We start from the raw sequence: 27,198 nt of genomic DNA, 5'->3' as shown, positions 1-27,198 counted from the left end.
ACCGGTCGCTATCATGTGCACTGACACAGGGGCCAGATGCTCACGCAGGAGCTGCCCCGGGTGGTCAGTGCGCTCCACAGGGGGAGCGCCACTCAGCCAGAAGTCAGGCTCACGATAGCACCTCTGCCACAGTGCTAAGGATGTTCGACTGCCGGCTTAGGCCGGGCTCCCCACGGGGAACGGGCCTAAGCCATCAGTCAGACATCCACCGAGGGCTCCTCAACTGCAAGAGGGTGTGGGCCAGGCTGCAGAACCCCCCTCCAGTGCACGAATTTTGTGCACCAGGCCTCTAGTTACTATATAATCGTCCATGTGTTAATGGTTCACTGGGAGGGTAGGTAAGATTACAAGCAAAGTATATCTTTATAGTTCACAGTGGAATGAAGACATTTATTTAGAATATTGTTAGTTGGAAAAAAATCATTAGTAAATGGAATATTATGAAGTAAAAACTCGTTAGTAAATTGGAATATTATGAAGTAAAAGCTGGAAACAGTCAGCTGAAACTATAGTAATTGTAGTGGAAGAGAATAGATGGCTGTGGGTTGGGAGATGGAGACGGTTTAGCTAATCTTTATTTAAAGTTAGCAGGAAGTTGGTGATTATTGAATGACTCATTGATTGACTTCTTTTCCGCCCAAACATGTTGCAAAAGGAACCTTAATGAAGAATGACTGGTGGAGATGACTCCAGTGTAAAGCTGGTTAGAGTGAATTCATAGTACTGGGTTTTAATAGGTTGTCTGGAAAAGAATTTATCCTCATCAATGGAATAATTTGAAATTGTCATAGAATTCATAAAACCATCTCTTTAAATTTGTAGTAGGAACTTCTGTGGCATGTTAATTGAGGTGCTTCAGGCAACAGTGGAGCCTTTTGGTTTTACTTGATTTCATACCATTGTTACTATGTAGCTTGAATTAATAAAAGTTACAGTGTGGTTAGGACTGAATGGAGCCTTAAAGGAAAATAGTCTTCTAGGTTTTTGATGTCAGTAAAATATTTTAATTATTGTGCTAGCATCAGGAAGTTTCTTGCTAAGTAGCTCAAAGTTCTTTAAATATATTAATTTGACTGTATCAGTATTTTTTAAAACTAATACATTTAACGTGTAAGTTTGAGATGAAGGTAGGCTGAAGATTTTTTAGGTAACTTTGGCTGTATCTCTTCTTCCTAATGTGACCAGGAGTAGACAGATTTATAATAATAATGTGAGTGTGGGTCCCAGTCTAATGTGTGGGCTCAGAAGATTGGTGAGCCAAAATGTGATAGCAGATGGTTGATGGTTTTGAGTACTGAAGGGGCCATTCCTTACAATATCATTTTCATGCCTTTTGATAGGATACTTCCACATTCAGTGGAAAGCCTGGACCTGCATGACATATATGCATACACACATACACACATACACACACAAACATATATGCCAAACAAATTATTTTGTCATTTTTTTTAACTTAACATCTTGTGAACATCTTCTGTGTCATTAAGTATTAATTTACCATAGCATTTTCTAGATATCCTCTTTGGAATACAAGTACCATATGAAATCTAAGTGTTCTATAAATAGATACATTTGAAAGAGAGGAGAGAGAGTTCATACTTTGTGGAGCAACTTAAACACAGTAGCCTAGGAAGAATTGCAGTAAAGACACTTATTTATTTATTTATTTATTTATTTATTTATTTATTTATTTTTTAAATATATTTTATTGATTTTTCACAGAGAGGAAGGGAGAGAGATAGAGAGTTAGAAACATCGATGAGAGAGAAACATCGATTAGCTGCCTCCTGCACATCTCCTACTGGTGATGTGCCCGCAACCCAGGTACATGCCCTTGACCGGAATCGAACCCGGGACCTCCCAGTCCGCAGGCCGACGCTCCATCCACTGAGCCAAACCGGTCTCGGCAAAGACACTTATTTAACAGAGTTTAGCTTCATGTTTAAAAATTTATTTGACCAGGGAATCCGTTTTTCCTATTACCTATTAATATCCAATGCCTATTAATATCTATGATATTTCTTTTCTGAAGAATAGATCTTAGAGAAAGCTCTTCAAATTTAATTAATGGCTGCATAGAATTTCATGGATATAGTATAGTTTTTAATCCTATATAATAAAGAGCTAATATGCTAATTAGACCAAACAGAACGACCATCTGGACGACCTTCCGCATGAAGACGGGGCTGCAAGGGCTGGCCGCGGCTGTGAGGGCCAAACCCCTTGCACGGATTTTGTGCATCAGACCTTTAGTCTATTATAAATAACTAGAGGCCCGGTGCACCACAGATTCAAAATCTAGGACTCCTCGGGGAATATCGGAGAGCCAGTTATGGCCCGATCCCCGCAGGCCAGGCTGAGGGACCCCACATGTGCATGAATCTGTGCACCAGGATGGTGTTGGCCCGATTCACTCAGGACAGGCCGAGGGACACCGGGCTTCTAGTATGCATATAAGATCTTTGGTTGATCGCTTCCCGCCCTCCCTCCTCCCCACTTCCCTCTGAGATTCATCAGCCTGTTCTATGTTTTCATGCCTGTAGTTTCTGCTCCTATGTTGAGCATCTGCCCACTGGTGGTCAGTGTGCGTCATAGCTACCGGCCAGTTGGCTGATCACTTAGGTTTCTATATATATAGATGCTGTGATAAATATCTTTGTAAATAATCTTTTTTTCTGAAAAGTAAAATTATGAGATCACAGAGTCTATTGCAATATATTTCTAAGTTTGTTTACATCACCAAAGATTCTGATGTGACTCAGCTGTTTTGAATATTTTACCCATATACTAGTACAGTGATGGCGAACATATGACACGTGTGTCAGAGGTGACACACGAACTCATTTTTTTGATTGATTTTTCTTTGTTAAATGGCATGTAAATATATAAAATAAATATCAAAAGTATAAGTCTATGTTTTACTATGGTTGCAAATATCAAAAAATTTCTATATGTGACACGGCACCAGAGTTAAGTTAGGGTTTTTCAAAATGCTGACACGCCGAGCTCAAAAGGTTCGCCATCACTGGACTAGTAGATGTTTGTGGAATCTTGTTACAACCTGTGATTGTCAACTTAATTAGCTTAAGTTATGTTTCTATACACCTTTGTAAATGCTTTAAAAATATTGAACTTGTATACTAGTATATTTATATTAGAGGCTTGGTGCACGGATTCATGTACCGGTGGGGTCCCTCAGCCTGGCCTGTGGGGATCGGGCTGAAACCGGCTTTCTGACATCCCCTGAGGGATCCTGGATTGTAAGAGGGTGCAGGCCAGGCCGAGGGACCCTACTGGTGCACGATCAGGGCCGGGGAGAGACCGCAGGAGGGCTCCAGGGCCTGTCCCACCCATCTTGCCCAGTCCTGTTTGGCTGGACTCCAGCAGCAAGCTAACCTACCAGTGGAAGCATCTGCCCACTGGTGGTCAGAGGACATCATAGCGACTGGTCAAATGGTCAAACAAACGGACACTTAGCATATTAGGCTTTTATTATATAGGACTAGAGGCCCAATGCACAAAATTCGTGCAAGAGTAGGCCTTCCTTCCCCCAGCTGCTGGCACCGGCTTCCCTCTGGCACCTGAGACCTGGACTTCCCTCTGGCCCCCAGCAGACATCCGGGACCTGGGATTCCCTCCAGCCGCTGGCAGGTACCCGAGACCCGGGCTTCCCTCGCAGCCCTGGCTTTGTCTGGAAGGTCATCTGGAAGGATGTCCGGTCTAATTAGCATATTACACTTTTATTATTATAGATGTTTTGTTGAAATGCTGCATATAAAACATAACAAGAGCATCTAAATTTTTCTCTTACAAATATTTGTCACTTATTAACTAAGTAGATATTTAATTGAGAAAGCTTTTCTGCTATAACTCAATGACTTTGTGAATAACCTTGAATTAATTTAAAAAATATTTATGTAATAAAATTTTAAATTAAATAATTAAAATTTATTGGATAGATTTCTTTTTAAACATTCATTGTGATACTGTTATAATTTAACCTACTTATTAATAACAGGAAAGGAGCAAAAGGAAGGCCAAATATTATATGTCATTTTTGCAGCTTTGCCAGGAACCTGCAGTTTAACATTCCCCAGGAAATCACCAGTCTATTCCTCTCAGATCGCTGGGGGAAGGGCCTGGACAGGGGGCGAATAGACTTACTCCTATAAAGTCTGGGTGAAATAGGGAAGGTACTTGTTGGTCAGTCACACCTGGAAACAGGTCATTGGGTAGAGTAGGCATGGCCACTATAAGTGCTGGAAGGTTTGAGATATTTAATCTCCTAGACAAAGGAGTTCACTCTCTTGCATTCTTGGCTCCTGGCTCTCTTGTTGCAGGGGGCGTGCATGGTCCACAGCCATGTGCACCCCACACAATGGACTAATGGATTGCAACTAGTGTGTTGCTGTACCAGACCCAATTCCAACATGGAATGGAAGCTCTGGACACTGGGTTTGCTTCTAGCTCTACTGAATCCCCAGTTGCACATTTTCCAGGACCAGATTAAGGGAAGTGGGACTTTTGAAACCCAGGTATATAATTCCATGGAAATAAACCTTTCTACCACATTTCATCCTCCCAGGGGGGCTTCTGGAAATGCTTATTCCAGCAGTACCCCAAGAATACTATTCCCACTAGCAACGGAGAAAGACCATCCACACTTTTTCTGTGATAACAGAATTACATAGTTTTAAAACTTTATATATAACTAGAGGCCTGAAATGTATATATAGCTAGAGGCCTGATACATGAAATTCATGCAAGGGTAGGCCTTCTTAGCCCTGGCCGCCTCGGCTGTGGCCCCACCCCCACCCACTGGTTGTTCCGGAAAGTCGTTCTGGAAGGTTGTTCCACCATCCAGTCTAATTAGCATATTAGCTCTTTATTATATAGGATTGTATTTATAATCAACAGTAGAGATTACTATAGCTGTTGATATTTGGATGCAACTAAGGAAAAATGTGCAACTTATTTTATTTCACTTCAGAATACAGAGAGATATAGTATAATAAACTTTTAAGTTATGTGTTAACTGTTCTCTAAGCAATAAAACTAGATAGACTTTCAAATCCACTTTTTTTTCCACCCTGTTTTACTGATTATTTTCCCTTTTTTACAGTGGGGTCAGATGAACTGGATAGCTACATGTATCAGACAGTGGGCCATCATGCCATTGACTTGTATGCAGAAGCCATGGCTCTTCCCCTCTATCGCCGAACCATAAGAGGAAGGAGTGTGGATACAGGACGAGTGTACTCCAAATGTGAAGGCGATGAGGTTGAAGACCTCTATGAGCTTTTGAAACTTGTTAAGGTATGCAGAGTGACCAATTACATTTACTGAATTTAACATATAATTTGCAAAATTACATTTATTGACTTATTTAGTAATAAATAATTTGTAACTGCTAGTAGCCCAACTGCTCTCTGGAAAGATTTTTTTTTCTTTGGTCTTTTTGAATAGAAAAGAAAACTGTTACTATACCTTTCTATTAAATATTATTTAAAAATAAAACTTTTGGTATAGTTTGGCACCCAGGATTGTCAGATGATATTTAGCTAAGTTTTTTTTCCTTAGGATTTTGAAACTGATGACCTTTCAATCACTTTTTTTTTGTAACAAATACTTTTTAAATATGTACTGTGAACTTGACATATAGTTCTAGGAACTAAGGAATGGGGCATTGCACAAATCAGACAAAATCCTGTACTGTAGGAGATTACTTTCCCCTGGAAGGAGACAGACAATAAACAAACAAACAAATGAACAATATGCTTGGTGGTGAAGGGTGCTGTGAAGAGGAATGAAAGAGTCAGGGTGACGAGAGTGATAGCAGGGAGTGGCCAAGCAAGACCTTTCCGATATGGTGAAATTTAACTAGACCTACAGAAAGTGAGAAACGGAGCCTTGTTTAAACCTAGTAGAAGAGGTATGAATTATATACGTAAGTCCCTATATGTAAGAGTTTAGCAGCTGTTGCATATTCATTGTTAATTTCTCTAGACCAGCGGTTCTCAACCTGTGGGTCGCGACCCCTTTGGGGGTCGAATGACCCTTTCACAGGGTTCGCCTAAGACCATCGGAAAACACATATATAATTACATATTGTTTTTGTGATTAATCACTATGCTTTAATTATGTTCAATTTGTAACAATGAAAATACATCCTGCATATCAGATATTTACATTACGATCCATAATAGTAGCAAAATTACAGTTATGAAGTAGCAACGAAAATAATTTTATGGTTGGGGGTCACCACAACATGAGGAACTATATTAAAGGGTCGTGGCATTAGGAAGGTTGAGAACCACTGCTCTAGACAGAAATTTTAGGAGGGAAAGTGGGGGTGGGGGGTTATTTATCTAGTAGGCATTATATTCAGTAAGTATTAATTAATGGAGATTATCTTTTTATTCTCATCGGTAGTCAAGTATTTGAATTCAGTTCTGTATTCTTCTTAAATATGAATTCTATCCAGTCAACTAGAGTCAATTCATATAAGCATATAGAATGAAACAGAATTAAAACCAGTATTTCCTGGATGACTTAACTCTTTTCTTTTTTTTACAAAGGAAGAAAGATTTCTGTCTCTTATTCTACAAAGGGATATTGCATTTCATTTTCTTAATCTTCAGAGTTCAGCTTTTCAGAAGTTAGTCATGAACCCATGTCATGTAAATTTGCTAGTTCCAAATAATTACTTCAGTCTAAACTTTAAATTTGATGCTGATCAAAGCTTAATATCAATTAAGGATTTTGATTAAAAATATATAAAGTATTTAAATTCCTTTAAAGTTTGTTTGACTAAAGTATTTATTTTGTATATCACAACATTTTCATTTATTCTTTAAAAAAGAAACTGATAGGGGAAACGCTTAGAATAATTCCATAATTTACTGTTTAGTTCTGGATAGCATAAGAAGTAGATACTTTCAAAGGAAATCACAGGGACCAGGTTTCTTCCTTTAGGGAAGATACATGCTAATGAAAACTATTTTGATTATCAAACAAGAGGGAAAACATAAGAGTTTTAATAGTCCACTTTTTTTAAAAATATATTTTATTGATTTTTTACAGAGAAGGAAGGGAGAGAGATAGAGAGTTAGAAACATCGATGAGAGAGAAACATCGATCAGCTGCCTCCCACACATCCCCCACTGGGGATGTGCCCGCAACCCAGGTACATGCCCTTGACCGGAATCGAACCTGGGACCTTTCAGTCCCCCGGCCGATGCTCTATCCACTGAGCCAAACCGGCTTCAGCTAATAGTCCACTTTTAATAGTCTTCTCTCCATAAGGGCAACTAGGATCTTGACAGTATGAGATACTGTGTGCAAATTTTGCATTTTCAAAATTTCTTTCTCAGCATATAAAGAAATTTAATAATTAAGTTATAGCATAAGCCAGTATTACAAAATGGTGGGGTTCACACAAGAAGTAATTGTATTGCTTAAAAATCATTGATAACTGATAACTTTGGAGAAGCTCTGTGATAATAACAGCCTTCTAAGAAAGGGAAAGATAATAAATTACTAATCAATTTAATTAAAAATGGTCAGATTAGTAATAATTAAGGAGAAATTTATCTTTTTATCTATGCTGTCTTTGGAGAAATGGATGCTTTCCCATTATCTTTTATAACCATCAGTTATGACATATATTAATGATAATGTTAAATCTTGAAAACTTCTGCTTTGGAAGTTTGTACATGATAATTATAACTATAGTTGAAAGAGATGTTATCAAGTTGTCTGGGACCAAATAGTTTCTTCTTTTTCTGTGTAGAAATAATAATTTTACTTTGGGATAGTTTAAGGACATCGATATCAGAAATATATTGTTTTTATGTAAGAGATTGTATAACCAGACTTGGATAATCATATCCATTTATGAGCCACTGGTACAAAGATTCTAGTAGAGGTCTTACATATTCTAATGAATAATTAAATAATTATGGAAAAAATGAATCTAGAAGACCTGTAATTTGTCAAGTTAGTCTTCACTTGTAAGAAAAATATGGAACTGCTTTTTTAAATCTTTTAAATATTAATGGAACATTAAAAACATTTAGATTCCCTTTAATTTTAAAGATGTATTTATAACAGATTGTAATTTTGTGATTTTCACATGTAAGTCATTTTTGTTTTTATAGTTCTTTTTCCCCCTAAATATTAGAGCTAGTTGAAAAGAAGTAGGAAAGATTTGGACTAATTTACAGAGTTAACATTTTCCTAAGTTTTGTAGAAGTCATGAAAACTATTAGAACTACAAGCCTTTATATCTCATGCATCAGATGATTATGATATGTATATATACCTTCATACATACACACACACACACACACACACACACACACACACACACACACACACACTAGAGGCCGGATGCATGAACTTCATGCAAAAGTAGGTCTTCCTTCTCCCAGCTGCTGGCACTGGCTTCCCTCTGGCACCTGGGACCTGGGCTTCCCTCTGGCCTCCGGCAGGCATCCGGGACCCGGGCTTCCCTTGCAGCCCTGGCTTCATCCGGAAGGATGTCCAGTCTAATTAGCATATTATGCTTTTATTATTATAGATATTCTAAGCTGTTTGCAGAATACCTGATTTTCATATAACTATTCTTTTATTCTTTAGAATTTCTTTAATATTAAAATATCACTTTAGTTCTCATCTGGAGTAATTTGGCATCTAGATAACCTGTATTATTTCCTGAAAATGTTGTATTTTTAAAATTCTGTGTAAAATTTTAAGTTACATAACGGATGTAGTAGTTACTGAAAGATATCTATAAACTTATCTCTATAGAGAATATATTTAAGGATCAATATATTATTTCTTTCTCCACTGGTTTAGAGCCACTTCTTACTGGATTTGCTATCTTTCTCTTTCTTGGTTTTTCTCTTACTTAAATGGAGTCCATCTTTAAAAAACTTCCTTAGAGAAGGTACTTTCAAATCCTTACATTTTGAAAATGTTCCTATTCTGTCCTCACATTTGATCGATACATTGGTTGAATTTAAAATTTTAGATTAAAAGTCTTCTTCCGCAAATCACTGAAAGCATTGCTTCATGGTACTCTACCAATTTGTTGATGAGAAGTTTGATGCTGATGTAATTTTTGTTCCTTTTTAGCTGACTCAAGTGTTTTCTTCTCTGTTAACTTTTATGATAGTGTTTGCTTGGTGTACTGAAATGTCACAAAAACGTATTGGGCATTGAAGGTTGCTTCCCCTGCTTCTCTGCTGCATATTGAGAAGCAGCATATCCCTGTCCTTATTCCCTTAATGTTAATTCAGGGACAGCATTAATCCAAGTGAAAGCCAGCCACAATATTGCATTCTCCTGGGCATAGTGATCAGATCAGGGATGGTTTTGTTAACCTGTATTGTACCACATAGAATGAAGTCTAGGATGATGGATGGTTGGCAGAAGATAAGCTCTTTCTCCTGTACAGAGGCATGTGTGGATGTGAGACCTAGAATTGCTATGGTCTTTACTTTCCCCATGTGGAAAAAAAAACCTGATGTCAAATCTGATGCAAAAAATGGCAGAGCCAATAAAATTGCCATGTGAGAACAACTCTGGGAAATGCTTTCCCATTATTTGTTTGATAATATGGTACCCTGACTTTCTCTATTCCCTGTTTCTGGTACTCTCACTGTTGAAATTTTAGACTGCTTAGAATGAAATTTCATGTCTCTTGTCTTTTCTTATATATTTTAGCAATCATTTTTAATAACCAAGAACTTGACTTGTTTTAGATTGTTCTTTTCTTTTTTATAACAACCTGTTTCTCTTTCTATGGTATAGCATCCCTACATTCTTCTTTAAATACAGATAGAGATTTTAAACATTGTCATTTATTCCCTGAAATATTAATGTTTTCTTTGTGGTCTTTTTTTTCTTATGTTTTGTTCTCTTGTGTTATGGTATTCTTTTTCAAAGGTCTTGGTTGCTGACTGTGAACACTTTTAACTTAGACTTCAGAATTTTCTAGCCTCATATCTCACATTTGTTATACCTAGAGTTCAGGATAATGTGGCCTAGTTTAGATCCTTTCTTGGCTTTCTTCTTTTCCATGCAAAAAGTAGATTATAGCTTTTTCTGTTGATTTATCCGTCATCATCCCTTCTTCATCTGCTTTTTGACTAAAGAAATTTTTCCCCCATTGTTGTCTCACCCCTGTTCTCTTTGTTTTTTTGGAGGTTATACCTTTGTTTTAATTTTAATGGAATCTTTTGATTCAGAAATATGTGTTAATTTTATTATAATATAATTAATTTAATGTCCTTCCTTAAGTTTAATATTTAATTTCAGTTTTCCTGTCTTAATCTTTGGTACTTTTCTTCTCATATTATTTTTTTCATTAGGTATATTGGTATTCATAAACTTGAATTACTTAATGATGCTTGTGATTTGAATACAACAATAAATGAATGACTGCCTTTTTAATGGAATATTTACTATTGATAGGTTTGTAAATAAATGACTGGCTTTTGAAAACAGATTTTAAGTTAATATTTTTAGTAAATATCAATTGCCATTTACTCTTTGCTTTGGTTAGAATTCTTTTGGTTACCAGGAACAGAAAGTCATATTCAAGCTGGTTTAAATAAAATGAGGATTTCTTGACAATAATTTAAGTTTGGTTTCAAGTAGACTAGATGCAGGACACATTAAATAATCAAAGTTTCCCTCACTGCCCATTTTCCTATTTCTGTGTTGTTGCTGTTTTTTCGTTAATCCTCACCCAAGGATATTTTTTTCCATTGATTTTTAGAGAGAGTGGAAAGGAGGGAGGGCAAGAGAGAGATAGCAACATCAATGTGAGGGAGACACATCCATTGATTGCCTCCCACACACTTCCCGACCAAGACCAGGGATTGAACCTGCAACCCAGGTACATGTCCTTGACCTGGAGTTGAACCATTGAGCCACACTGGCCAGAGCCCCTATTTCTATTTCTTGCCTCTGCTTTCTGTTGATTCTGTTCTTAGCCAGGACCCTTGTAGGTTGAAGATAGCTCCCAGTTATATTCTAGTAGGAAAAGCTCCTGTCTTCTTAAATAGTTCAAAGAAACATCCAATTATGTTTCATTGTCACTCTGTGTCCTGACTCGTATCATCCATAAGCCCAGTCATTGTTTGGAGATGATTTCATTTTACTGGGTAGATCTAGGTCATATGCCATTCTTGGAACAAAAGATGGAGTCTCTTGGTTCTATAGAAACAACAGAACCCATTGAGAGAAGGGTGAATCTGCAAATATAAGGCAGGCTATTGCTGGTATAAGGGTGAACTGTGGCAGGGCAGCAAAGAGCAAGACTTTTCCTGAAAATGAATAGGTTCAACTGTTTACAAACTACAGAACCATCCTAGATGGTTTTCCTTTCAATATCTCTCTCTTTCTCTTCTTCTCTCTCTTTTTTTTTGCTTTTCTTCCTTTCTGTCATCTTACTATTTTCAAAAATAGTTGACCATTGGGGCCACAACTGTAAGCTTATACTCTAGGACCTATATATTCAGTAGCTTTTGATTTTTTCCCCTTAATGTCATATTTGCATGGTAAACTTAACAACTTCAAAATGTATTCATAATTTTTTTTGTACAAAACTTGCTTCATTTCCTGTCTACCCCTCTTAGTTAAAATCATCATGTACCCTACCACCTAAGTCTAACGTGAGCCTCACTATTAGACTTTCAATTTTTATCAGCCCCCTCTTATCCCAGCCACCACCATCAGATCTGTAGGCCATGCTGACATTTCTATGATTTTATTCCCACTGTTACTGTTTTTTCATCTGTAGTGTGCAAGAATCTCCTAACTAGTCAACTTGCCCTCAGCATCGTCTTCTGTGCTCCATCTAGCCCTTCTTACCATATTGTTGTCAGCTGATCTGTATAAATATTTGAATGACCCACTATTAAGATAAAGTCCAGCTCTAATTTAGCAATCTTGTCTCTTCCATGGCAGCTTGTCTATATCTTACTGTGCTCTCAGGACATTGCTAGGATTGTTTATATGGCTATCTCTTGCTAGATTGTGAGACCCTCACAGATATGCTCAGTGCTCTTTATTTATATCTCTATTGTCAAGCAGGATTCCTGGCATATGGCTGGCTTTTAAAGCATTGTTGAACAAATTAGTCCAAAATTTATCAATTTTTTAAATGTAATAATTTATCTAATGCAGAGGAGCCATAACATTGTTACAACATATGATATAAAATTATTGGTAATTTCATTTTATTTTTGTTTTTCCATTTAGAAGCTTAAATGGAATGGGCATTATAGTGAAACTTTTCAAAATAAGGGATCCAGTTAGATTTGGCAGTGTAACCACTTAGTGTACCAAGAAAATTTTCCAGCTGCAGAATATTTTATAAAAGTGCTGAGCAGATACTTTTCAAATCATTTTTGGTATCTACATGTTAGTAAACCTATTTATTATGGTGGAAAATTACTTTGTTGATATCTTTTCACTTTGGATCTTGTGGGAGGGGAGAAAACTCTAAGTCATTGGGTGGCTTCAGGCATATCCAAAAGATTTGTAGTGGGGGGAACATATAAGATAGCCTTAAGATTTGCAGAAAGTACCCAGATATAGTGCTAAATAAACAGGCACATAGCCCTGTACAGATTGCTCCTGGCTCTTCAGCATTGCACAGCTTGCCTCAAGTCCTGTCTGTTCCCAAGATTTTGGACATTAAACCTGGTCCTTTGGCACAAGAAGTGCTTTGCTAGTATTGATTCTGGGAGATCTAAACAGAAGAGTTGGAATTAGCACAGACCAGCATCATTTTGACTCCCAGGTGTGGCTTTATTGAGGCTATGCCATGCCTGGCCCTTGCAGAAGATAAAGCCAGGCATGCATGAGAAAATACACAAGGAAGATATGTCTGGGGGTAAAAATGCTGTCATTTATTACAGTTTTTAAACTTATCACAGGTTCAGAGTCTTAATCTATAGATTCCCCCCTAAAGTGTAGAAAATGTGATTCCCTCATTCTAGCAAAACTATCATTCTGTTTCCTCAACCTTGAATTTTTTCCACTTGATATCAATGAATGTGGGTGTATATTACACATACACATATATACTCTTTCTTTTTCTCTTTTGCCTGATTCAGTGCCTCTACACTGAATGGCCAGATTATTATGACCACCTGACATTTGTAGGCAAATTAGCTATAATTTCGTGCTGAAGTTGCTAGAGGGCCAGACCATTATAAATAGGGAAGCAGGTTGTTTACCACGACAGTAGAAGTGGTATTTTTCTGTAGATATGGGTAAACAACGCGATTTAACAGCCTTTGAATGTGGATATATATATCTCCTATAAATTAAACAGTTGACTTATGTTTATGTCCTTGTATTCCTTTCTTCTACAAACTATAGATTTCTTTCCATTTTATCATCTACTCTATATATTTTAAAGTGTGCTCTATATGTTTAACTTGTCTTTCAAATTTCTTTCTTTATGCTTTCTAGTCTTTGGTGTCTGTGTCCTAGTAAGTTTTTTTTCCCCTGACTATGCTACCATGTATTTTTTAAGAAACCTTTTGTAGAATAAAATAGAAAATATCATAATGCATTGTGTGTAGTAAGGTTAATTATTTTGTGAAACGTGTGTGTGTGTGTGTGTGTGTGTGTGTGTATAATGTGTATGCTAGGCTGTTACATATATTTCTTATTGGTAAAATAAATTTGAAAGGATTTTGCAAAAGGAATTATATAGACTTGTATGCTTAAAGCAGTGGTTCATCCTGTGGGTCGCGACCCCTTTGGGGGTCGAACAACCCTTTCACAGGGGTTGCCTAAGACCATCAGAAAACACATATAGAATTACATATTGTTTTTGTGATTAATCACTATGCTTTAATTATGTTCAATTTGTAACAATGAAAATACATCCTGCATATCAGATATTTACATTACGATTCATAACAGTAGCAAAATTGCAGTTATGAAGTAGCAACGAAAATAATTTTATGGTTGGGGGTCACCACAACATGAGGAACTGTATTAAAGGGTTGTAGCATTAGGAAGGTTGAGAACCACTGGCTTAAAGGGAACTTCAAAATCATTAGGTTGAACCATGATAGTGCAAGAAGATAGATTAGAGAAGTGGAATGCTGGAAATGAGTTCAGATAGAAAATTGAGATATTAGGCAAGTTGAAAGATTGTGAGGATGTGAACTGGAGGAGTAGCAGTGGGGAAGGTAAAGACGGGACATTGAAGAGGTAGACTGATGGGGCTTGATGCTGATCTATATATATAAAAGCCTAAGTGACCGAATGACCTGAACGACTGGTTGCTGTGATGCACACTGACCACCAGGGAGCAGATGCTCAACACAGGAGCTGCCCCCTGGTGATCAGTGTGCTCCCACAGTGGGAGCACCGCTCAGCTGAGACCTGTCCTGGTGGCCCACCAGCTACTCCTTCCCTCCCTCAGTAGTCCTGCAGGTCCAATCTCCGGAGAACGGGCCAGGCACCGACGGACCAGTGCCACTAGCACCATCCCAACAGTGCTAGTGGCCTCCTGGGCACTGCTGCTGCTTCCTCTCCCTAGGTGCTCCGCAAGGAAGAAGCAATATAAAAGCGGCTGTCAGTTGGCTCCCGACAACCGGCGCGAAAGTCAGCGGGACAAATCCGGATCCAGGGCTGCAAGGGCATCCCATCGCCCAGAGGGCCGATCACATCCCACCCCACCCCTTTGGGACCCCAACTGTGCATGAATTCGTGCACCGGGCCTTAGTATTTAAATAAAAAGTGACAGGAATTCTATGTAAGGTATCTTATAAACTGACAGTTCCATGGCTGATTTATTCAGCTTTCACTGGGCAATGTTGATAATCAGAGAGAATTATAGCTATATATCACAAATACACGGTAGAGCAAAAGTAGATTTACCCTTCCCTCTGAGAATCATCAGTCTGTTACATGCTTCCATGTCTCTGGATCTATTCTGTTATTCAGTTTATTTTATTCATTAGATGCCACATATAAGTGAGATCATGTGATATTTGTCTTTCTTTGACTGGCTTATTTCGATTAGCATAATAACCTCCTGGTCCCTCCATGTTGTTTCAAAGGGTAAGACATTACAGCTGTATAGTATTCCATTGTGTAAATGTACCACCGTTTTTATCCACTCATCTACTGATAGGAACTTGGGCTGTTTCCAGATCTTAGCTATTGTAAATAATGTTGCTATGAATGTATGAGTGCATATATTCTTTCTGATTGGTGTTTCAGGCTCCGTAGAATATATTCCTAGAAGTCAAATCACTGGGTCAAATGTCAGTTCCATTTTTAATTTTTTGAGGAAACTCCACACTGTTTTTCATAGTGGTTGTACCAGTCTGCTTTCCCACCAGCAGTCTATTAGGGTTCATTTTTCTCCACATCACTTGTTGTTTGTTGATTTATTGATTTTAGCCATTCTGACAGGTGTGAGGTGATACCTCATTGTCATTTTAATTTGCATCTCTCTGATGATTAGTGATGTTGAGCATTTTTGTCATATGTTTCTTGGTCATTTGTATGTCCTTGTTGGAGAAGTGTCTATTTAGGTCCTCTGACCATTTTTTAATTGGGTTGTTTGTCTTCTTTTGGTTGAGTTGTATGAATACTTTATATATTTTGGAAATTAACCCCTTATCAAATATATCTTTGGCAAATATGTTCTCTTATACAGTGGGTTCCCTTTTCATTTTGATTCTGGTTTCTCTTTCTGTACAGAAGCTTTTTATTTTGATGTAGTCCCATTTATTTTTTCTTTTATTTCCCTTGCCTTAGGTGATGTATCAGTGAAAATTCTGCTAGTAAGATGTCTGTTATTTTGCTGCCTACATTTTCTTCTAGGATTTTTTATGGTTTCATGACTTACATTTAAGTCTTTTATCCATTTTGATTTTTGCATATGGTGTAAGTTGGTTGTCTAGTTTTATTTTTTTGTATGTACTTGTCCAATTTTCCAAACACCATTTATTGAAGAGAAACTATCTTAACTCCATTGTATGATCATGCCTCTTTTGTCAGATATTGAGTATAATGGCTTGGGTTGATTTCTGGGTTCTCTGTTCTGTTCCATTGATCTATATACCTGTTCTTGTGCCAGGCTGTTTTGATTACAGTAGCTTTGTAGTATAGCTTGTTATCCAGTATTGTGATCCCTCCAACTTTGTTCTTTCACAAGATTGCTGTGGCTATTCAGTATTTCTTATGGTTCCATATACATTTTTAGATTATTCTAGATCTGTGAAATATGCCATTGGTATTTTAATAGGGATTGTATTGAATCTATAGATTGCTTTGGGTAGTATGGACATTTTAATGATGTTAATTCTACCAATCCATGAGCACAGTATATTCTTCCACTTATTTATATCTTCTTCAATCTTTTTTCAACATCCTATAATTTTCTGAGTATAGGTCTTTTACTTATTAAGTTTATTCCTAAGTATCTTACTTTTTTGTTGCAATGGTAAATGGCATTGTTTAGTTTCTCTTTCTGAGAGTTCATTATTGGTGTATAAAAATGCCATAAATTTCTGGATTTTAATTTTGTATCCTGCTATATTGCTGAATTCATTTATTGAATCTAGATTTTTTTTGGCAGAGTCTTTAGTGTTTTTTGTGTATAATATACATGTCATCTGTGAATAATGACAGTTTCCTTCCTCCTTTCCAATTTGGATGTCCTTTATTTTTTTTTCTTGTCTGATTGCTGTGGCTAGAATTTCCAATACTATGTTAAATGAAACTGGTGAAGTGGACATCCCTCTCTTGTTCCTCTTCTTAGGGGAAATGGTTTTAGTTTTTGCCCATTGAATATGATATTGGCTGTAGCTTTGTCATATATGGACTTTATTATGTTGAAGTATAATCCCTTTATTCCCACTTTGTTGAGAATTTTTATCAAAAATGGATGTTGGGTTTTGTCCAATGCTTTTTCTGCGTCTATTGATATGATCATGTGATTTTTACCTTTCAATTTGTTTATGTGATATACCACATTTATTGATTTGGGAATATTGTACCAGCCTTGCATCCCTGGAATAAATCCCACTTTGTCATGGTGTATGATCTTTTTAATATATTGTTGGATCCAATTTGCTAATATTTTGTTGAGGATTTTAACATGTGTTCATCAGGAATATTGGCTGAGGCTAAAATAACAATACAAAAGATCAGTGAAACCAAGAGCTGGTTCTTTGAAAAGATAAATAAGATTGATGAACTGCTAGCCAGACTCATCAAGAAACAAAGAGAGAAGACCCAAATAAATAAAATCAGAAATGAAAGAGGGAAAGTAGCACCTGATACCACAGAAATACAAAGGATTGTAACAAAATACTATGAACAACTATATGCCAACAAGCTGGACAACCTGGACAAATTCCTAGAAAAATACAGTCTTCCAAAACTGAGGAAGAATCAGAAAACCTGAATAGGCCTATAACAATTGATGTTATAGCCCTGGTCAGGAGGGCTTCACAGGGTAGTTTTACCAAATGTTCAAAGAACTAGCACCTATCCTCCTTAAACTATTCCAAAAAATCCAAGAAGGAACAACTCCAGGCTCTTTTTATGAGGCTAGCATTACACTAATTCCAAAACCAGATAAAGACACTCCAGAGAAAGAGAATTATATAATATAGAGTCTTAATAGATTATGTAGGCTTTTGGGCACCATGTCAGATTAAACCTGGCTTCAGAACTATAAATTAATTGACTTCTTGTATTTTTCTTAGGGTCTTTCTCCAGTCTTATCCTGCAAACTCTTACCTACAATCTCCCTAAAGTGTAGATTCAGTCACATTAGTCTCTTCATCATAAATTTTTGTTGCTTACCATCGATCCATTAGGGGTTCTGCAATATGACTTGAACTTATATTTTATCTTTTCCCATCCAGTATTTCTCTACATAGAACCTATGTTTCACCCTAAATTAAACTGTTATTCCCCCACATAGTTTCTGTCTTTCCTGCATAGTGTTATATTTTAGTGAGAATTAGCTTTCCTCTCCAATTCCTTCTTTTGCATGGCATCTCCTTTTTTTTTTAAGTACATTTTATTGATTTTTTACAGAGAGGAAGGGAGAGGGATAGAGAGTTAGAAACATCGATGAGAGAGAAACATTGATCAGCTGCCTCCTGCACACTCCCTATTGGGGATGTACCCGCAACCAAGGTACATGCCCTTGACCGGAATCGAACTTAGGACCCTTGAGTCCGCAGGCCGACGCTCTATCCACTGAGCCAAACCTGTTAGGGCAGCATCTCCTTTTTGATATCTTCCTTGATGTGCCCCCACTGAGTATAGTATCTTTCTCTCTGGAACCTTTTTAAAACATTGTACCTCTTCTGTGTACTTAATCTATCTTTACATACAGAACTACTGGTTTTTTGTTTTTGTTTTATTTTATACTATAGGCCAGGTGCATGAAATTTGTGCACGGAGCAGGGGGTGTCCCTCAGCCCAGCCTCTGCTGTGCACGCGGCAATCTTGTGGTGGCCATCCTGTGGCGGCCGCCCTGTGGCAGCCATCTGGTGATGACTTCACGCATGAGGGCCACCTAGGCTTTTATTAGTATATATGGTGGGTTTTTCTTTAAATATTGTAAGTACCTTGAGGGGCAGGTATTGTATTTCATTCTTTTTTATTTCTTATGGAACTCTATGCAACTCTTGGATTCTAAAGACATTGTGTTCTATTCTCCTCTGGAATTCAGTTATTCCATTTGTAAAATATGGATATATCTTCCTTGTTTTATTTCTCTTTTTGAAGATAAATGAGAAAAATATATGAGAGACTCTTTAGGTTTCTAGAAATATTGATGCTGTTTAAGAAAGTTTTTTCCTTTTTTCTTTGCCTGCCAATTTCATGCTAGTCTTAGGTCTCCCCCCCCCCCCTTGCTTCCTAAATAATCCAGTACAGCTGAATAAAGTCATTTTTTTCATGGCATACCAAGTTCCATTAGTATATTATTATTAAATAGTAGCTGCAAGTTGGCATTGAGATGAGTGTAATTCCTCTTGACTTTATTAGTATGTTAATGCAGAGAAGAAAAAGGATAGTAATTGTTCAAATTGTAAAAGAGATTTTAATGGGGGCAAATTTATATTATATAGTGGATTGAATTTATCCTTTGACATTTGTTGCCTATAATTTTTGTCCCTCCTAAGTCTTTTTTAGACTCTTTCAGTCAAATAACTCAGCCTTCCAAGAGAATTAATATTTCCTATCTAGTTCCCTACATGAATAAACTGAGGCATGGTTTGTTTTGAAAGAAGATAAATAAGTGAACTCAAAGATGACAAAGGTTCTTACTAATAGATGCTTTCTTTCTATTAAAAATTATTTTGGTGTGTTCTTTTAGAATCTGGGTCGATGCTTATTTTTAAAATTGAAGCAGCCTGTTTTCTATTAACTCTTTTGTAAAAAGTCTCAATCAAGAAATTCCATTGCAAGTTATATGAACTGAGTTTAGAGAATTTAGAATTTTGAAGGAGTATATGAAAAATTATGAGATTTTATAAAATGGCATTTTGAATGTCCAGAGGTAGTAGATTGGGCTATTATGTGCACTCCTGTATGTAAGAACAGTTACTTCTCAATGCCAGCAGAATTGTACCACTCTTATTCATAGAATTTACAGTGCTGGGCTTTGTGGGTACTTTGTGTACTTACTTGCACACACTGGGTGCTTAGTGAGCTGTTGTTAAATTAAACTTACTGAACAAAATTAAGCCTATCTAACCTTGACAAAATTCAGCTAATATGATCGTTGTATATTTCTGTAAAAGGAAGTTGACAAATGAGAAGAGGCAACAACTCTGTATTAGACATTCATTATTTCCCCTGTGCAGAATTCTTTGCTACCTACTATAGGATTGGTTCTAGAGCCATTACAAAGAATTCATAAGACCGGTTCTCTTATGGATTCTTTTTTATATAGTAACTAGAGGCCTGGCCTGCACCCTCTCACAATCCGGGACCCCTCAGGGGATGTCAGAGAGCAAGTTTCGGCCTGATCCCTGCAGGCCAGGCCAGGGACCCCACCGGTGCATGAATCCGTGCAATGGGCCAGTTTCGGCCCGATCCCTGCAGACCAGGCCAAGGGACCACACCAATGCATGAATCTGTTCACCATGCCTCTAGTATGCATATAAGATCTTTGGTTAATCTCTTCCCACCCTCCCCCCTTCCCTCTAAGATTCATCAGACTACTCCATGTTTCCATGCTCCTGTGTTGATAATTTGCCCCCTTGTGGTCAGTGCACATCATAGCTACTGGCTGGTTGGCTGGTCGGCCAGTTGCTTAGGCTTTTATATATATAGATAGATTTTGCAGGAAGATGAGGAGGAGAAGGAGAATCATCATAATTTGATAAATAACCCCTGGTCTTCCCTTTTGAGCCTTTCACAATTTGGCTCCTTTAATAATATTTATTGGTCTCATAGTTATTTTCCTGACTACCTTAACCCTCACCTACTGATTTGAGTGGTCAGATAACCCAGACTTGATCACCCAATGCTAACAAGAATCAGTCTAGTTGATTTCAATGCAGGATAATGTGCTACTTTAAGACAGTATTTCTTAACTAGAGAGAAAGGTGTTTTGAACTCTAAAATTTTGTTTAAATTTTCTGGGAGAGATCCTGTTTTTTATTATAATCTCACAGTGGTATGTTCTCTTCAGAAGTTTAAGAACTACTGTTTTAACCATCTTGCAGAAAGCTTTGTAGCCTGAGGGTATTCATGATTACTCAAGTCACAAATCAGTTGTCCTCTGAGCCTGTAACACATACTGTGCTGTGCAACTGAGGTCAGTGGGCTTCTGGGATTTCTAAAGAGTGAAGAGGAGAGTAGCATGGAGGTAGCACCTGAGCACAGCCCAGCATGCCGTGCATCTCACAAGGACATGAAGATCTCAAAGATAATAAAGTGCAAAACAGCATCTTAAAATTTCAGATAAGAAGTGATGGGAACCAAAAAAGGGAAAATAGATGTGGACTCTTATGTATTCTGTCAGGTTCTTAATAGGCCTTTGGATTTTATGTTGAAGGAGAGAATGGTAAGGATGAAAAGGCATTGTTCCTGATTTCTTCAAATGTACCTTTCTTATTTTGAATTCTCTAGCATTTAGTTACTCTTTTGGGTAGTTATTACATTATGCCTTGTTTTACACAATTTTTTGCATATCTGTAATAGTAAAAGCGTAATATGCTAATTAGACCACACAGCCTAACAACCTTCCGACATCCTTCTGGACATCCTTCTGGATGACCTTCTGAACGAAGCTGGGGCTGCAAGGGCCGAGGCAAGCCACCGCGGCTGTGAGGGCCAAGCCCCTTGCACAAATTTTGTGCATCGGGCCTCTAGTCCTATATAATAAAATTCTAATATGCAAATTGACCAACCGGAGGAATGATCGGTCGCTATGATGCACACTGACCACCAGGGGACAGGCGCTCAATGCAGGAGGAGTGCCACTCAGCCAGAAGCTGGGCTCACTGCTAGTGAGTGCGGTGGTGGGAGCCTCTCCCGCCTCCGTGGCAGCGCTAAGGAGCAGCAAACTGAGTGGTAAGAAGCAGCTAGCAGGCTAGGCGATCGGGCCTAAGTCGACAGGCAGAAATCCCCTGAGGGGTCCCGGACTGCGAGAGGGCACAGGCTGAGCTGAGGGGACACCCCTCTCCCCCTCAGTGCATGAATTTCATGCACCGGGCTTCTAGTATAATATATCTTCCTTGTTAGTTTATAACCTCTTGAAAGCAGGGACTGTTTTTTAACTTTGGATACTCTGCAGTGACCATCATGGCCCCTTGTCCATATGAGGTGCTCAAAATTTTTTGTTGTATGTTGTTTTAGGGAAGCTGTTGAGAATTTTCACCATATCACACGTTAAACTTTATAGTGATCCAAGGGTGAAATTTCTCTCAGGGCTTAGTCTTTATAATAGTTTGCTTTACTATAAATATTGGACAATTTTTATTGTATGGAGATGTATTTTTACTGTAAATCATGCAGCTCATTTGGTTTCCTCTTTATAGAGATTGTTAGTAAGCCCAGAGCCATGTGAATTTTTCAATTATTTTTGATAATTGTAATAATAATTGCTGTTGTTTATGTAGTACTACCTACCAGGCACTGTTATTTGCTCTATACATTGTATTCTAATTTATCCTTATATCAACCCTGGTTTATTATCCCTATTTTGCAGATAAGTAAACTGAGATCAGAGAAGTTAAGTAACTTGTCCAAGGTTACACAACTCAAAAGTGGTAGAACATGTACTTTTAATCACAGTGCTCTGCTGCCTCCCAGAATCATATTTATATTAATTCATACAGATATTACCATATTACAATACATATGTAGTACACATATTAACCAGTATGGCATGTGTTACTTAACAGTGAGCCAAAGGGGCAGGCATGTGGTTTGATAAAGGGGAGTGGGGTCATTAAGATTAAAGTGATGTATCAGTGTTTGATCTCATCTCATTTCAGAGCTCACAATAATTTTAGGTCATTGCTACTCAAAATGTAGTATAGGGGCTGGTGTTAGTCCATGAACTGTTTGTTATTGGTCCAAGGTCAGCTATTTATAAAAATTGAAACTAAGCATTGAGAAACTTTTATAATCATTTGAGAGTAATTTTATGTGTTGATTCTAATAATTAAATTTTGGCCTTGTATTTTATATCCTTTTAAAATTTAATTTTTGGTAATTCATTTTAATTGTATTTTACAGAAGTTTCAGTCTTCAAAAGTTTAGAAATTTTTTTAAAAATTGGTTCTTAACATAGTTTGAGAAGCACTGTTATAGGAATAGCTTTTGAAGTTTTTAAACTATTGTTTGTCTAAAAAAGAAAAGACATTATCTGCAGCTTGAAATTACATTCTATTTGTTTCTGAATATGAATTACGAATTTATACATTTTATTACTTTGTCAGTTTCTTGGTTCCTGGAGAAGAAGTCCTAAATTGAATGGACTTTTTGGGTCAAGGGAATTTTTTATTTTTTTCTTATACTTGGTACTTTTCTCAAGAATGACACATTTTAATTAAGTTCTTGATCCAAGATAATACTGTGAGGAACTTGTCAATCACCCATAGTTACAATCTCTTTTCTTGACTTATAAAAATAGCTAATAAGGCAATTTGAATTTTTTGAATATTCATATTGTTCCCTGGAATAATATGAAAATAAAAAAGATAACAGCAACAACAAAACATTGCTGATGATGCCAGATTTTCCTGTTTAAGGAAAGCAAAGGTAGCTTCAGGTGATATTTGCAAAATTAAAATCAGTTTTTAATTTTAATTTTTCTTTTTGGGTGGGTTGTGACATCCCCTTCTCTAATATAATATGTTTTAAAATAGTTTTATCCAAAGTTACAGACCTTAATAGGATTATTCAATATCATATACTCACTATCTCCTCTTTAAAATAATAATCTTTCTGGTGATCTAAGGCAGTGATGGCGAACCTTTTGAGCTCGGCGTGTCAGCATTTTGAAAAACCCTAACTTAACTCTGGTGCCGTGTCACATATAGAATTTTTTTGATCTTTGCAACCATAGTAAAACAAAGACTTATATTTTTGATATTTATTTTATATATTTAAATGCCATTTAACTGAAAAATCAACCAAAAAAAATGAGTTCGCATGTCACCTCTGACACGCGTTTCATAGGTTTGCTGTCACTGCTCTAAGGTATCATTTGATAAGGAATCCCTAGCTATCTTTTGTATTTTTAAAAGCTGGCTTCCAAATAAAGAAATGGGATAAGGATATGAACAGGTATATCAAAGAGAAAGAAATTTAAAAGTCCAAAAATGTTCAACCTCACTAACTCAAAATTGCAGATACCACTTTTGCAGGATCTAGAGATGCTATTGGGTTGGAAAAATGGGTACCCTTATGTGCTGCTAGTAGCCCTGTAAATTGGTTAAGACTTTCTGAGGGTAATTTCACAGAACTCATCAGACACACACAAAAAAATGCACTGTCTCTTTACTAAGCCATTCCACTTTGGGGAATTTATTCTAAGGAAAAAACAAAAGATACACTCTTAGATTTAGAAAACAATTTCGTACTGCATAGCATCAAAAAGGAAGTTGGCAGAAATATATCTGTATATATTAAGAGAAGGATATAAATTACCAAAACTCTGTATGGTATAATTACATTTTTGTAAATATATTTGTCCAATTATATGTGTAGAGAATAGAAAAATGTCTGAAGGATATATATATATATATATCTATAGATAGATAGATAGATAGATATCTCACTCTTTTTTTTTTTTTAAATATATTTTATTGATTTTTTACAGAGAGGAAGAGAGAGAGATAGAGAGTTAGAAACATCGATGAGAGAGAAACATCGATCAGCTGCCTCCTGCACATCTCCCACCGGGGATGTGCCTGCAACCCAGGCACATGCCCTTGACCGGAATCGAACCTGGGACCCTTCAGTCCGCAGGCCGACGCTCTATCCACTGAGCCAAACCGGTTTCGGCGATATCTCACTCTTAAAGTACTAAAAGTGTTTATATAATTTTTGCACATTTGGATTTTTAAATTTCTTTATTATAGCAAGCATGCTTTCAGACCTCTTTGTTGAATATTTGGACTCCATTTTAAAATGTACAGAATGGTACAGGAGGAAAGGAAACCCAATAATCAACAGGATGTCGCCATTCTCCAGGTCCTTTTCTGAAGGTTCACCAGGAGCTTGTTTTTCTTTCAGAGCTGGTTCTTGAAAGCTGTGTTTGAGTTTTTCTTCTTTTTTTTCTGTGACAAATGCCTATCATTTTCTAAACAAGAAAGCCTATGTCCCAGTTAGGTGTGTGGAGTTCTTTTCATTCACTTGCAGCCCTGTTGTGTTAATACTGAATAAGCAGAGACAGCCTGACTGGTGGTGAAAGATGGTAAGCCAGCCTCAGGGCTTTTTCTGGTCAGCCCTAAACCTCTGATTGCCACGTTTTCCTAATTTCCCATTTCCAGGGCATCACTAGAGTGACCTTGTTTGCTGAATATGATGCTCTGACTCTCCAAGATTTTCACATGCATTTGGAAATGGGCGGTTGGGCGATTGTTTACAGGACTCCAAATGAACTGTGCACTCACAGCAAGTTTGATAAACACACATTTCCTCCTTTTATCAGTGAGATTGCAGAATGTGAAGTATGAGTTTCCAGTTTTACTCATTCCCCTCAACCCTTTTCCTGTTTAAAAACTTCTACATACTAATTGGATTCTGATCTGTCCCTGTTTTTTATTCTGCTTAGTGGTAGTTGACGGCTTACTCTAATACCTACCTAGCAAGGTTTGGCAGTCCTTCAAAAATAAACTTTCCATGTACTCAACTTAAAGGAGATTCATCCCAAGGAATGTAATGTGAGCACTAATTAACAGTAATGACTGCTAATCACTTTGCTTTTTATACTCCTTTAGGAGCACTGCTATTATCCAATGCAGTTAAGTAAAATGCTTGTATATGAATCAACAATGCTGAATCCTTTTAGCAGATATTGCTTACAATCAAGCTTTGCATAAATTAGAGTTAACTAAAATTGATTTTAATATGCTGTTTCTTTCTATAATAGTAAACTAAAATATCTAGTTAAATATACTGAATATTAAAAAGACATTACCTGATTTTTTGTTTGTTTGGGTTTTTTTTGGCAATCATCCTTATGGAAGATGAAAAGCAGTATTGCAAATAAATTTTCTCACAGTTCAAGACATTTTTTCTTAGATTTCTTTGAAATTGTACGTGACATACTCTTCATAGTCACAGCAGCACTTTTATTCTGCTGTAAGCATTTTATCAGATCAGTGAAAAGCAATAGGCTTATTTTTAATTTTTCTGAATTTGTGCCTTCACTTCCTAGAGAATCTTTAAGTTATATAGCCTGTTTATATAAAGTTGGTTCATAAGATTGTGTATTCAGTGTTCATTAAAAACGGTTGTTTTGTTAAGTTTAGTGTATTATTAGACTATAATAGTCTAATAATAAAAGCTTTCTATTTATTTACATGCATTCAACATACCTACAAACTGCCTTGCCTCAGGAGGAGACTAAGCAAAACTCATAAATTAATAATTTAAGGAACTGATACTCAAGTAGCATTTTGGTTAAGTTAATAAGTGAAAGCCTTAGAGTCAGTGATGGCCACTTTAACAATGCTTTACTTTTGACTTTTATTAGTTGAAAATAACTTGTTAAACTGGGGCTTTTATAATAAAATGAAATCTACATGCCATCTGAAGCCCCTTCTCCTCTTTTTGATTTATGAGTAGGCTAATGTATCATTGAAGAAGTTTTTAACACTTTTACAGTTCTGCACTTTGATTTCAGAGAAGGTGTTAATCTCTCTGAAAGTTTAAGAGTGACAAAATGAGTTGTATACAGTTTTCTTAGGGAATTTGGGATTCTTTATTGGAGGCCTTAGTTTTCTGATGATACCTGTATTGATGGTGATTTATCTAACATGTGATGTTGTATTATGGTTTGATGTGCATCAATGGAGTATACTGCTTTCTAATTTTACATATTCTCTCTAGTTGGCTAGTCATGATGTTGTAATTTTTGTAGGGAAGATTAGTGTTTCTACAGAAGTTCAGCAGTTCCAGACATTATTTTTAAATTACCAAAATAAAATAATTTAATTTTCCTTTTAGTTTTGCATTATTTGTAGTATCAAAAATTTAAAATTTTGGTGAATAAAATAAATGGAAAAACTTAAATGGTAGTTGTTTAATAGGAAGCCTTATATTTTATATACTAGTCTTATTATAATACATTGCAAACGTATTAAAAACTCTTTGGTTGTACTTAATTGAATTTAGTTTTAAAGAATTGTAACAGGAATTCTGTGAGAGAACAGAAAATATATGGAAGCTTAATTGAATGCTATCCATATGTAATTATAAGATTTGTGAGTATTGTTGTAAGTAATATCCCAGTACTATTGCACAATATCACAAAATGCATGTTTAAGAGGGAAAACTTGCTTTTTCTATTTTGCTTTGAGTTTGAGTTTTTATGTGTAATAAAATTACATTTAAAAAAGGTGAAGATTTCAGTTTTGATCCTTTTTTGTTTGTGTTTTTTTTGTTTTGTTTTGTTTTGATGTAGTATGTTTACTTTCATGTGAGAATGAT

The 27,198-nt window shown here is 36.6% G+C and overlaps 1 protein-coding gene across 2 annotated transcripts in view; it reads left to right on the top strand.

Annotated features, from left to right (window-relative positions):
- DPH6 (diphthamine biosynthesis 6) overlaps positions 1 to 27,198 on the top strand; it is a 166,045-nt gene that overhangs the window by 8,552 nt on the left and 130,295 nt on the right. Inside the window, exons 3-4 of one of the 2 annotated variants that reach the window (XM_006087495.3) lie at positions 5,126 to 5,319; positions 25,035 to 25,220. In XM_006087495.3, the coding sequence (XP_006087557.1) occupies positions 5,126 to 5,319; positions 25,035 to 25,220 (380 nt within the window). Of the gene's footprint in view, positions 1 to 5,125; positions 5,320 to 25,034; positions 25,221 to 27,198 lie in introns of those variants that run through there. The other variant, XM_006087494.3, reaches the window with a different exon arrangement.

Source organism: Myotis lucifugus, unplaced genomic scaffold (genome assembly GCF_000147115.1).
Source record: "Myotis lucifugus unplaced genomic scaffold, Myoluc2.0 scaffold_38, whole genome shotgun sequence".
In the NCBI taxonomy this organism is placed as follows: Eukaryota; Metazoa; Chordata; class Mammalia; order Chiroptera; family Vespertilionidae; genus Myotis; species Myotis lucifugus.
Note: the sequence above shows the minus strand (reverse complement) of the source record. Positions and strands in the feature narration are given on the sequence as shown.